General features: G+C 45.6%; 1 protein-coding gene and 1 long non-coding RNA gene across 12 annotated transcripts in view; one reads left to right on the plus strand and one right to left on the minus strand.

The window, feature by feature from the left end:
- Nucleotides 1–207: 207 nt before the first annotated feature.
- Nucleotides 208–13,419, plus strand: part of LOC109287311 — a 47,885-nt gene continuing 34,673 nt past the window's right edge. The window contains exon 1 of the long non-coding RNA XR_002094827.1: nt 208–992. This is a non-coding gene — a long non-coding RNA (uncharacterized LOC109287311). The remainder of the gene's footprint in view (nt 993–13,419) is intronic.
- Nucleotides 8,560–13,419, minus strand: part of ARHGAP44 (Rho GTPase activating protein 44) — a 111,111-nt gene continuing 106,251 nt past the window's right edge. For 7 of the 11 annotated variants that reach the window (XM_019502209.1, XM_019502205.1, XM_019502201.1 and 4 more), the window contains one exon: nt 8,560–10,428. In XM_019502209.1, the coding sequence (XP_019357754.1) occupies nt 10,280–10,428 (149 nt within the window). In that variant the 3' untranslated portion in view covers nt 8,560–10,279. The remainder of the gene's footprint in view (nt 10,429–13,419) is intronic. The other 4 variants (XM_019502258.1, XM_019502249.1, XM_019502242.1 and 1 more) reach the window with 2 other exon arrangements.

Genomic DNA, 13,419 nt, shown 5'->3' on the forward strand with positions numbered 1-13,419 from the left:
GAAGCAAGCGCACATCCATGACGCAGTTTTGCTCACAGAACCATGGCTATCATCATTTTTTCCTTAAGGACTGGTTCCATGAATTACTTGACATATATGTTTTGGGTGGTTACTTCTAGTTCATCTGTGATCTCCTTACGTGCCATTTGAACAACCGAGGAACAAAGCTTATTTACGTAGTATGAAACATCACCAGTGTTAGTCTTGTTTCTTTCTTGAGCGCCAGGACACCTTAATGACGTGTCATTGTGCTGGCACAGTGATGGATCTTTGAAGCTGTTACTACCTTTGTGTTTCTGTGGATTGCATGATTGACTCCAACTACATATTTCCAAGGGTCATTGCTGAGCCAGCTCACAATACTAAGTTCATCAGCTGAACCTTGTTTAAAAAGACAAACTGCTCCTTCAGTCTTAGACTGATTTTGTTCTTCATTGTCTTTTATTACAATGACCTCCTTTTCCTCCATATTTTCGAGTTCATTTGAATGTTCAGACACGTTGCTAGACCGGTTCGCAGCTTTCTTTGCTTTCAGATTTTTGTCTTTTACATTCAGACGGGAGATGTTGACAAAACAGATCACTTAGTCCTAGTCCTGGTCCTTCAGGTTTGTAGAGGTCTACTTTACACATACTTGCCTGACTGGGTAGCCAGTCAGCTTCCTGAGACATCTTTGCAGATTTCTGAGACATCTTTGGACTCAATGACAGAGGTTAGAAGTGGGTAGGGGGTATCTTCCAACAGGACTGTAAAGTGTTGACCTGCTGTGATGACCCTGCCAGACTTGATATTGCCTTTCTCAACTTCTTATGCTCTTTTACTGCCAAACCTGATGTTCACTGTGTTGACTCCTGGTTTCTATAGTAGCAGTGACATCACAGAGATTCAGTTTCACCAGCAGCGAGTGCTGTGCCAGCCTTCCAGTTACAACTCTGGGCTGGGCCAGGATTGGAGACGGGAACTGAGAACAGGCAGTGTCTTCCTCCGATGCTGTAAGTGAACCTTTCTGCCACCACATACACACGATGACTTTACTGGATGCAGGGAGTGTGAAGGAAGATTAATGAGGAGGTCTTGTGACTTTATGGGGTGGGCAATGCAAGGATGAGTTTGTGGGAGGGTAGGGCAGCCAGAAACTCAGCATGGGGTTCTAGAGAAGCTGAAACTTGGGCTATCTCCCCAACGCCCTCTTCTAGCCAGCCTGACTTCCTCTATTTAGGGGCGTACCAGCATCCCCCTTTTCCCACAGGACAGTCAAACATTAGGAGATGCTGAAACCCATGCCAATAACAAGTCTATCCTCATGCAGGGGCCTCCAGTCTATAACTAGTGGGAACAGGATAAAGTAAAGACTGATAAACCAGGATCCTCATCATCCACAAGTGACAGAAAGTCCTAATGCTTGATGTTGAAGTAGGACGAAGAGTAAGGAAGTGGATCGTGTTGAACCTGAGTACATATGCATGTTTACAGGAAGCCAGTTGCCAAGATACTGAATGGGGGGTTGTGTGGGGTGCTAGTGGGACAGGACCCAATAACACAAGTTAGAAGTCGGTAGGGGGCATCTTCCAACAGGACTTGCTTGAGACAAGAGAATATTATGGGGGTTATAGGATGGCTTTCACTTCCTAGAGTGATTGGTGGGATGGCACGTGGATGACCCCATGAGCCTTGTGAGAATGGATTTCCAACCCTGCCCACTAACGGTGAGTATTATATTATATAGCAGTGGTTCCATGAGGAGGTCTTCCACATTGGCATCTTCCACAGACTGGGTCACCAAAACTAGCTTCTAGGTCCTGAAGAAGCCATGATGGAAGAATAGCAGTCCAGCGAGATCTTGAGGGAGACCTCTTGTATGGCAAAGCTGGCCATTGCCTATGAAAGCTCAGGCCTCTCTGAGCCAGTTAGTTTGAAGTCAGGCAGAACATGGCAGGGTGACACTTTAGAGGCTCACACAGCTAACTACCTCATAGACATGCCTGTACATCTGGCATGGATCCAGGTATACCAGTATAAGGCTCTCGCACCAGTATTTTCCATTCCATAAGGGAATCACTGCACCACTAGTATGCAAATATAACAGCACAGCAAGCAAGGACCGGACACCTGGGTGTATGAGCCAGTGAAACTGTACCAGGTTCTCCGGCACGTTGCAGAGAAAGGGTGCTTTCCCTGGATACGCTCTTTACTTCTTGCTGCCAATTCCTCTCTAACAAGAAAAGCTCTGTGCCAGTTCCATTTGGCTACCTTAGATGCTGCTGGTGCTATTGCTGTTGAGCCAGCTACATTATTTTCACCTGCCATCCTTTACAGTGGTGGACTGAGATGAGGCTGTAGGGGAGGAGGCGGCCTCACTGGGGCACACTGCCGTGTTGTGCAGAGGCCCCAGTACCAGGAAGGGTGCACCTCTATAACACAGACACAATGTCACAAACACCCACGTCACGAGTTTTGCCTGTCGACAGTCAGAGGTACAGGGTCCCAGAACCCCGAGCGCTGCTGCACTCATGTCGTTGAGAGCCGGCAGGTTTCGTGGCCACAGCAGGGGCTAGCAAGCCTGCAGTTTTGACCCTACTGTGGCTTCACACGCAAGTGACAGGAGTTTGGTGCTCAAGATTTTGGGGTGCAATTTCTCTGAACCCCCTAAACCTAACTTGTTGAAACTTGTCAGGCTTCATTGTCTCAGCAGGGACTAGCACGCCTGCAGGTTTGACCCTGCTGTGGCTTAACACATACAAGTGACATGAGTTTTTCTCTCACCATTTTGGGGTGCAGTTTCTCTGAACCCCCTGCACCTAGCTTCAGGAAACTTGTAATGCATCGTGCTCCTAGACGAGGCTACCATTCCTGCAAGTTTCATCCAAACACTTCCATTTCGCACAGCCCTACTGGATAGCACTGTGGGGCTGAGAACAGATCACCTGGAAACACAACTAAAACATCTGGTGGTAGAAAGAGTAGTTAGTGAAAATAATCATTGTCTGCTTTTGTTTCATGAAGCACAGTTGTGTTTTGTGTGGGTGAGTATTTCATGGAAGTATAAATTAGAGTTTTCTTTAACAATCTTTTTGCAGCAGGATGTTGGCTGCCATGGTCTGCTTTATGTGTGGCAGATTAGGATGTTATGTCTTCTGGGTGTGTCAGGGTTGCGTGTGTAGTTTTGCTAATCGGTTAAACAATGGATTTGGATAGAATAGTTTAGATAGGAATGATCCTGTCACCTCAGGCAGGGGGTTGGACTAGATGACCTGTGGAGATCCCTTCTAGCCCTATTTCTCTATGATTCTATGAAATATAGACAATAAGGGGGAAAACAGACATTCCCAAGTACTTTTGGGAAGGCAAAGTGATGAGGACTTTATTTACAAAAAGCTTCTTCCTAGGGCTGCCTCTACAGGTCTGAATTCCAGTTATCAGTGATAAATCTTCCATACCTAGAGATCAAGGCCTTTTGCATGACAGGCTTTTCTGTCTCTTTGTCAGAATAAAGAGTTAAACCACTTAGGGGTAGATAAAGAACTGCACATTTTAACCCCATGCTTCCCACAATCTTGTCAAAACCCAATGGATTACTTGGTAATTTTAAAATCTGAAACAAAGTCAAGCAAATCATAAATTGTTCAAGAGCAACTCACTGAAAAAAGCAAAATGCATCAAATATACACAAATTGGTCACACATGAGCCCTCTAGTCCTAGTTGGGAGGCCTAATCAAGGCACATTTTAATAAAGCATGTGGCTATCCTAGAAAGAAAGGACTCATAAATTATGAGAGCAGTATACTATGATGCTACAGTGGGCCTGCAAATGTATAGTCAAGGATAGGACAGGTCCTTGGTTACACTGCAGATTAGGATCAATTTAAGTCTTTGCGATAGAACTTGGTGCGGTTACATCTTTGGAAACCCCTACTTTAGACAAAGGACAGCAGCGATTTCTATTAACTGAGACTGTTCCTTCCAATCAGCATCCATAGCACCTAGGGGCACATTTCAGTACAGCTACAGTGAGAGTTGGATTGATGCTATTTGCTGATATAGACCCGGCCTACCAGAGTGCACTGCCTGCCTTCTGCAATGCTCTTTCTCTAAATTCTGTGCTGCTGATGACACTTGTCCCTAGACCAGAGCTGATTGTACTAGACACTCCCAATCTGTGGAATGAAAAGCAATTGGAATTGGAATGAATGAAGAGCCCTAAAGTATCACCAGTTAATCAATTTCAAATTTTAATAGCTAATGAATAAACCTTAGGTAATGGTTTGGATCTGCAGCTCTTGGCTGAATGACATTTCAGCATCCTGTGGATTGTGGATTGCTTTTCTGCTTTCACTCAGACACTCGCAATCTTCTTTTGCTGCTGACACAGGTAATGATTTGGTCTGGCTCCATCCCTGTTGCAGCTCTAGAATATAAAAGAAACTCAGGGAAAATGTCAGGTATCCTTTTTATTCCAGTGATCACAGGAGTCATGTGAGCTCCTCACCTGGAAAGCCTGGATGGGTGCAGTGGTTCTATCCACACAACCACAATAGCTCACTGTACTTTGAGAGGGAGATAACTCACTTACTGCTCATTTAAGGAGAAATGGGGCCAAAGGACTTGCACTTACTTACACGAGTGGTAACACTGGTGCAGTGCTAGTACATTACATTGCATTGAATATACCTAAAGATTTTGACAACTCACAGATTCACAATATACACAGACAGCAGGGCCTCTTGGGGAAAAAATGGGTTGGGGGGAGGCGGGGATCTAGGGAATCTCTGCGCGTTTGCGTACCTATGCAGAGGCTGCCAGCGATGGTCTTTCCATGCATTCCTGAGCACTAAAATCAGGGATCTACTCCACAGCACAGCCACTGCAAGTGCCAACTTCCAGGAGGAAAAAAGCAATGAGTGGAGCCATGAAGCTCTCTATACTGCCCTACTGCCCATTTGGTCCTAAGGCAGCGATTCTCAACTGAGGTGACATGAGATCCTTTTAAGGGTGTTGTGGAGGGCTGTACAATATTAGCACCATTCGGTGCCACCTACACATGAGGTAAGGTCAGGTGAACCCAGAGATTGCAAATAGCAATCCATAGCATCATAAATGTGTCACCTGTTGTAGTCTGAGTTTTTGCAACAGAAGCATCGCTCCATTATTTTTCTGTAGTCAAAAAATGAATGAAGTTAGTTTTTGAAAGAGGTTGCTAGTAAATTCAGAAAAGTAATAGAGGGGCGCCTTGAGTTTAAAAGGGGTTGAGAACCACTGTCCTAGGCAATGCATCCCCAAAACAAACCTGTCTTGGATTGCAAAGAATAGTAAAGCCCCAAACACAAAATTTTGGGGAAAATAATGGAGCATTTTAATTAGTTTTCTTCCTGAGGTCTTCCTACTTCCTTAACAGAACCCACGTGGTATCCTCAAATTCAGTGATTCTCAGCCAGGGTGATGCAGAACCCTAGGGTATTATAAGAACCTTTTAGGCATGCCATGGGGTGCCATACAATATTGGCACTCTTAGGTGTGCAAACACCTACATAATTCACAAGATAAATCCTGAGATTTCAAACAGGAAACCATAGCATCAGAAACATTCTCACCTGTTTTGAGAGACAGACCTCTTTTGGTGGAAGAGGAAATGAAAGTGCATCTTTCTTCAATGCAACCACAAATTCAAGATATTTGCACGGGTTACTAAGCCCAAGTGTTTCATCAATTATAACGTTATGGTTATTCACGTGTGTTTTTCCTATTGTTTTAAAAATGTGTTTTCCAATCATACATGGTTGTACAGCTCCTAACATAGCTGGTTCAGGACTGAGTTGCTAGGAATAACTGCAGTGCAAATGAACAAGCAATAATTTGGATATTGCTGAGGGAAAAGGGCAGGAGTAATCTTCCCTATATCCATGTAACACGATAATGTTTTTTTATAATCTAGGCTCTGTAAATTAAATAAGGACTCCCAACTATCATACATTAGGCCTGGAAAAGGGGTCAGAGGTAGGGAAGACACGTTACTTCATCTGTTTTTATGAGACAGTTTAAAAGTAAAGTCTGGCCCACATTTCTTAGGAAAAAGCATATGCTTTGTGTTTGCATTTAAAACACCATTAAGATAAAAAAAGTCGGTGAAGAGGGAGATACCAAATGTGTTTCATAGAATCATAAAATAATTTAAAATTAGGGCTGGAAGGGATCTCAGGAGGTCACATCTAGTCCAACCCCCTGCTCAAAGCAGGACCATCTCCAGCTGTATCATCCCAGCCAGGACTTTGTCTAGCTGGGCCTTAAAAGCCTCCAAAGATGGAGATTCCACAACTTCTCTGGGTAACCTGTTCCAGTGTTTTACTACTCTGCTAGTGAGAAAGTTTTTTCTTAATATCTAACCTAAACTTCCTTTGCTACAACTCAAGACCATTGGTCCTTGTTTTGTCATCTGCCACCACTGAGAATAGTCCAGCTCCATCCTCTTTTGAACCTCCCTTCAGGTAGTTGAAGTCAGCTTTTAAATCCCCTCTCAGTTTTCTCTTTTCCAGACTAAATAAGACCACTTCCCTCAGCCTCTCCTCCTAAGTCATGTGCCCCAGTCCCCTAAAATTTTTCATTGCCCTCCTCTGCTTGTCCACATTCTGTAGCGGGGGGCCCAAAACTGGACAATCGTACTCCAGATGTGGCCTCACCAGTGGCAAATGGAGGGGAATAATCACTTCCTGAGATCTGCTGGCAACCTCCTATTAATGCAGCCCATTATGCCATTAGCTGCCTTTGCAACAAGGGAATACTGGTAGCTCATAGTTAGCTTACTGTCCACTGTAACCCCCAGGTCCTTTTCTGCAGAGCTGCTGCTACTTAGCCAGTTGGTCCCCAGCCTGTACTGGTGCATGGGATTGTTCCATCCTAAGTGCAGGACTTTGCACTTGTCCTTATTGAACCTCATGAGACTTGTTTTGATCCAATCCTCTAATGGACTGAGGTCTCTGAATCCTAGCCCTTCCCTCCAGAATATCTACTACTCCCCGCAGCTTGGTGTCATCTGCAAACTTGCTGAGGGTGCACGCTATGTCATCTTCCAGGTCACTGAGGAAAACGTTGAGGAAATGATTTTCACTCTGGAACTGGCTGAAATAAGATTAAAAACCAGAAGATTCTGCACCCTGGATCCTCAGTTCCCAACTATTCCAGGTCTAGCAAAGGAAACAAAGCATGTTTGCCTTTTGGAGAACAAAGCTGGGAGCTGGTATAGTTTCCCCACCTCAATTTTGGGAGTTGGTTTATTCTACAAAAAATTGTCTTGATACTAACCAAGAAAGTCCAAGACCGATTCTGCAAATGCTTCTGGTTATACTTGAAATCGATGGGACTGGTATTCAGGTGAGGTTAAGCCTCTTTGTGAGTGACCATAAGCTTGGACCTGTGCAGTTTCAATCGGAGCTTAGTAACGGACCAGTTGATGCCCAGATTCAAAGAAGCACAAAAGTGCATAGTTAAATTCTACTGAATGTTTTATCTGCTGGTGTTAGTGACTGTGGGCTCAATCCTGCTCCACTGAGCCAAAGGGAAGCTATTTCATTGAATGGTGGGAGCAGATAAGACCCCAAAATACGTTTGTTCGGCTTTTTCCTTTTGTGAGCTCTGCAGAGCCATCCCCGCTATAGGGGAGGGGGCTGGGATCAGTTCCTCCTCATGCACCAGCAGGGGTGTTAACTGCATTACCATCCATTGCACCTGTGCAGACCCTTGGAGGGCAACAGGTGCCGCTGAGGGGAGAGCTGGAAGACAGCAGAGGAGCTCTAGAGTCACTCACGGTCTAATTTGGCCTGAAGAACCACATCCATTGGTAGTGATGTGAGAAGGAAAGAGCTTGGCTTGATTCTCAGCTCCTAGGCTGATAAGAAAGGGCTGATGGGTAGGAAAAGCGCCTTTTCACTTAAAAACAGAGCAGATTTCCTCTGGGGAGATGGGTTAAAGGTCCCTGTGGAGCTCTGCCATGCCGTTTTTCACTGACACTTCATACAACAGCAGGACAGATCCTGTTATTGTTATTCTTCTGTCATTGTACTTTTCTTCAGGCTCGTACTCAGACTGAGCACTGCACCAGTGCTATTTTGCGAAACTGCCACCAGGGATATGCACACGAGCTTGCTCACTTAAACACGCAATTAACCATACCCAACAAGCATCAGGCCCTCAGTGAACTCCACTGGAGACATGGCTACTTATTTTACTCAGAAGGTGCTGGATAGCAGGATAACATTTGGAGGAAAAGAAAGAGATGAAGGCAAGCTTTGCTTCCTGATGAACTGTCACTCCCCTCACCCCAGCAACATTAGAGGCATCACAAAACCTGCATTAATGGGCCCACCAGAGGGGAGAAGTTGATTCTATTTTAATGAGAACATTGTTCGGCAAGAGCGTGGAGTGTGGCACAAGAGAGGAAAGCAGGTGGTTTCTTCCTTTAGGAAGCTGCCTGGGGTGTGGTCTATGTCACTGTTTCGAGACACAGTACAAGATATAGGCTTTCAGTCCTTCTGGAGGAACTGTTGTAAATACAAGAAGATAATGTATTCGAGGAGAAGAAACCCAGTTTTAATAACAGCTTTGACAGCAATTTGAACACTTATTTCATGTGATTTTCCCCTACCACCCTGACCCCTTTCCCCATTACAGTTTGGGTGATGAGTTGCAGTTATGACCTGTGCAAAAGCTATAACATCCTACCTGGCAAATACTGCTGTAAGAGAATACACTTTATACATTTATATTGGACCTGGGACTGGGAAGGGGGAGAGGGAGGGGGGCTGGGGAATGCTAAGCAGTTAAATTTACACTTTACATTTGTACACCAGTTCAGATGGAATGGCTCAAATAAAACAAATATATATATTTTATATATACAAATATATAATATATATATCTATGTGGTCAGATATATATATATATCTCTTTCAAAAGGATAAAAGGTTAAATAAGTCTTTGCATGCACAACCAAAACCTCTGCTCCACACCACCACAAAAGTTAGCTAAGGCTCAGCACTGGAGCGAACTGCAGTCAGGTCACTACTCATCACCTGTCCCTGCCGCCAGATTCCCCCACCATATCCTCACTCTTTCCAAATATTGATGAACGAACTGGTAGCACGGGGTAGGGCAGGGACAAGGAAATCTCACTGGAGAGTAGTGAGCCAAAAGTCTAGGTTGTCCATCTAGGCTAGATCCCACCTGCTGAAGCATGGCTTGGGGGAGACAAAAGCACATTATTGCTATTCAGACCACAACGCCTCTCAAAACAAAGAGGTATCGCACAATCCCATTCACAATACCAGAGCCTACTCCCTCTTCGGAAGTTGTGTGCACATTCGTAACACTCCCAACTGCTGCACCGACGAGAGCAAGTGAACGTAAGAAGAATGATCATACCTACTTCCCTGATACCTTACCAAGTCTCTCTCTGCGTTTCAGACGAGAAGCAATTTCCCTGCCAACTGGAAGTAGTCAGACAGACCAGCAGGAAAAAGAAAACCCAAGGCAAAATATTTGGATACTATGAAACACTGCTGAGATTCCCACGGGGCTAAACATCCACCCTCTTTGAAGAAACACCTGCAGGGGTCATCCTAAAGCTTTCATTTTGGCAGGCAGTTTAGAAAACACCGGCCTTTCATGGTTAAGGAGGACACAGAAAGTGACACTTCTCTATCTCTGTGATATGGAAATAGTTCTCATTCCTTGACTTTTATGCAAGGGATGGAGACAAAATGGGCATTAACAACAAAGCAGTACAGCTGGGGCAGAAGGGCAAGGATTTCACCAGCTACAGAATAAGGGGACAGAGAACAGCCACTTCCCACCCATTTGGTGACAGAGGTGAAACCTGAGCCAAGCCTATTGGGCACTACAGCTGCAAGGACCACCCGTCCCTTTCTCCCTTGAGCCAAATGAAACGGAGAGAGGGGGAGAGTGAGTGCACGTGCTGGGGCAGACAGATTATTTTTGGAAAAAGGTTGAAAGCTTGAAAGCGAGGTAATTAGGCACCAAGTCAAAAGGCAAAGTTTGGATAAGGCAAAACAAACAGACAAATAAGAAACAGAAATTGCACCAGAAATGCATTTGCCACTAAGACCGGCTATCCCATTTTCTCAGCACACATCTGTCCATCTCACGCTGGCAGCAGATGAACGGAGCCCCGACTGAAAGGAAACTTGGCAAGATCGTGGGAGGTGCCTCCCCCAGGAGTGCTAATGGGATCACATGTATGTACAAGAGTCACCATGGGAAAGGGACTGTGTGTCATAGGGCGGTGCTTTCCGACTCTTCCTCCTCCTCTTCCAAATCACCTTTCCTTGTTACTGAATGTCTCTGGATATGTTCCAGTGGATCCCGGTGGAGTGCAGTATCAATCTCTATATGTATAGAAGGGATATCAAAGTGGACGAGATCTGCAATTGGGTACAGAAAAGCAGTGTTAAAAGGCTGCTGCAGGGGAATTTGCTAATGCATATGAGTGATATTGGGGAAGAAGGAGCTTGGGAGGCATTGCTTTTTTCTTAGCAGCAAATACGCTTCTAAGGGCTAGTAAATTGTTAATGTCAGAGAACAGGGATGTCATAATAAAGACTTGGTTTGTACCTTCCATCATTTTTGCATCCTCTTCTGAGTCTCTCCTGCATTAGGTATCACTGCCCAAGCAATTGGCACCTCTCTCTGATCCTTCTCACCAGTGCCACATGCCAAGTGTCCATGCCCAGCAGCTAGTTTTCAAGCTGTATGGTCCAGCACTTTCTTTTGCCCCTTTTCAGTATTAGATCATTTCTCATTTGAAACTTGCGGAGGCCCTGTCAATCATTTTTCATCACAGACAGAGCTGGAAAATGCTACTAAGCCATCACAGATGCTCCAATGACAGTGCAAGACTGGTCCCCACAGCATGCTTGCAATTGTTTTGTCTAATCTAGATATAAACATGTGCAGGAGAGGATCTGGGATTTGTATGGTAGGTCTCATACTAGGGAAGCTACTACCTCTCACCTATTGATGGATATTTCTTAAATCTCTTCTTTCTAAGATGCCCATATTCAGCCCCTTCTATCTTTTTTAGGCCGGAGGCAATTGATAGTATTTGTGAACATAGAGAATAATTCTTGCTACAGATGGGTCAAAAGAAAAGCTCCGGAGCCAACCTTCTTGAACTTCAGAGCACCTCAGAAAATGAATCTCCTAAGTTCTGAATTCTGTTTGGTTCTGCAAAACCACACCCCAACCAAGAAGGACCTGAAAAACTAGAGACAAAGCTCCTCCACCTACCTCTAACTCTTACACATCCCAGTTGGATGCAGTCTGCAAGGCCCTTGGGCTCTTTACTAGAGGTTCACAGAATGGCTTAATTAGAGAACCAAGCAATCAGTGGGAGGGGAACACGAGACAGAGAGAGAGAGACAGAGAGAGACAGCAGTGAGGGGGCCTTGCTCCTGGCAGGAGGGTCTCCCTGCTTCAAAGTCCAGAGGAATCTCAGGCACGGGCCCTGCGTATGCAGAAAAGTAGAGGAATCAAGAAGACCCCAACATTCAAACATCTACCCAAAAGAGTTCAGATTTTGCTGGTAAGGTTGTCCCTTGCCTGGTTCCTGGGAGGGGCACAGAGGTATTACTTGGACACTGACACTGGATGGTCAGCTGTTTGGGCTGGAGGTTAGGAACAGTGCAGCATTAATGGGATCATGATCTGGATGGTCTCTGGACTCGGCTGTAATACACAGTCATCACGGTGAAGATGATCAGACTCCCTCTTGCTCTACAAATGCAGAGCTGTGGAGAGGAGCTTGAGATAATACTCATCTCAAGATATTCAAGGTAATGCTTACTCTTATAAGCATCTCTACCTCATAGGACAGGAACAAACGCTATGGCAGAGCTTCATGCCCCAGGCCACAGAACTGCTGTGAACCCAATAATAGAGTTTCCTTTTACTCTTATATTAATGTAATTTTTTTTTTCCTATTGGAACTTTCTTCCTTGAGCAATGGGCCTTACTGACTGTGACTAGGAGCGACACTGCTGGGCCTTTCTGCCGGATCACAGTTGCTAAACACAGGAAGGATCCTAGGGAAAGCAGGAAGACGCTGGCCTCTAGCAGCAGGATAGGGGGTAGTGTCTAAAACTTCAAGCCTGGATCAGTAGATCAGGCCCAGGAGAGGAAGAAGGGGGGCAGGCATTTGCAGAGCAACGGGTAGGAAGTTAGATGTTGGATTCCCATTAGCCCCCAGTCGTGCACTTTATGTTGAATCAGTCTAATCCTCCAGCTGGAAGGAGTAGACTCTGTTCCTGTGCTTATAAAAAATGTTGCTGGAGAGACACAAAGTGTTTCTGTCCGGCAGGTGAGGTTACTGCCTCGTGGGCACCAGCACCTCTTCCCAGCCCAGGGGACAGCCTGCTCCCCACCTCAAAGGGCACCGACTATGGCTACACTTGCATTGTGTGGATTTCCATGCCCACTGACAGGAGGCCTGTCCAGGGATTGATCTTCATTTCTGGGTCCCTGTGCTGCAGATGTTCTAGGCCTTCCGCACACAGCCCAGTGACACTTCTCAAGACTGGGATGGCACCACCCCCTGGACAGTTATATTCCCAGGGGAGAAGACCCAAATGCTGTCTGTCCTTCCAAAAGGCAGCACCCAATTGCTGCTGTCGACGAGTGAGAGGAGGCTGACCCGAGTCCCAGTGCAGGTAGGATTGTTAACCCCTAGAAATGGAAAGAGTTTGCAGCCATGGGACAGTGGGGCTGGAGGGGGGACTCCAGGGCAAAAAACTCCCCTTTATCACCAGTTCTGCACTGATCTCCTCTGCACCACTTTTTCTTATCAGAAATAGGGGACTATAGTTTATAGTGGTGTAAACAGCCTCAGCAAAGGTCTTCCAGTCACAGAGCCAGGACTTGACCCTGTGCTGAAGGTGAGTCACCAAGGTGAATGGAAGGTGGGAGGCTTTTTATCTGTCCATATGTGGAAGGGGCTCTTTCAGTTATCTCAGTGTCTAATGGATGGAGTTACACTGAGTATGTGGTCAGAGAAAGATTAAAAGGAAGGCAAGGCGGAAGGTTAAAGAAACTGAACCTGCGTTACCCAAGCTCCCACCCTTCATGTCAGAGACCAGCCTTGGACTTAAAAGGATTAAAAGGGAACTCTATGGAAAGTCCTCAGCACAGACCGAGATACACTTGCTATGGACAATCCTTCAAAACCTGGAGCTTCAGCACCAGCTAGCCCAGGGGTGGGCAGTTTATGGCCTGTAGGCCAGATTCAGACCCGTGCTTTTGGATTTGGCCTGTGGAGCTGTAGCTTTGGTTGATTTTGGCAGGGGCAGCTCTGCCTGTGCTGTGCTGCCTTCCCAAACTCACACTGCAGTCATGCACCCAGGGGTATGAGGGAGGTAGCC

The sequence above is a fragment of the Gavialis gangeticus genome, unplaced genomic scaffold (assembly GCF_001723915.1).
Source record: "Gavialis gangeticus isolate Ggan-Ray unplaced genomic scaffold, GavGan_comp1, whole genome shotgun sequence".
Classification (NCBI taxonomy): domain Eukaryota; kingdom Metazoa; phylum Chordata; order Crocodylia; family Gavialidae; genus Gavialis; species Gavialis gangeticus.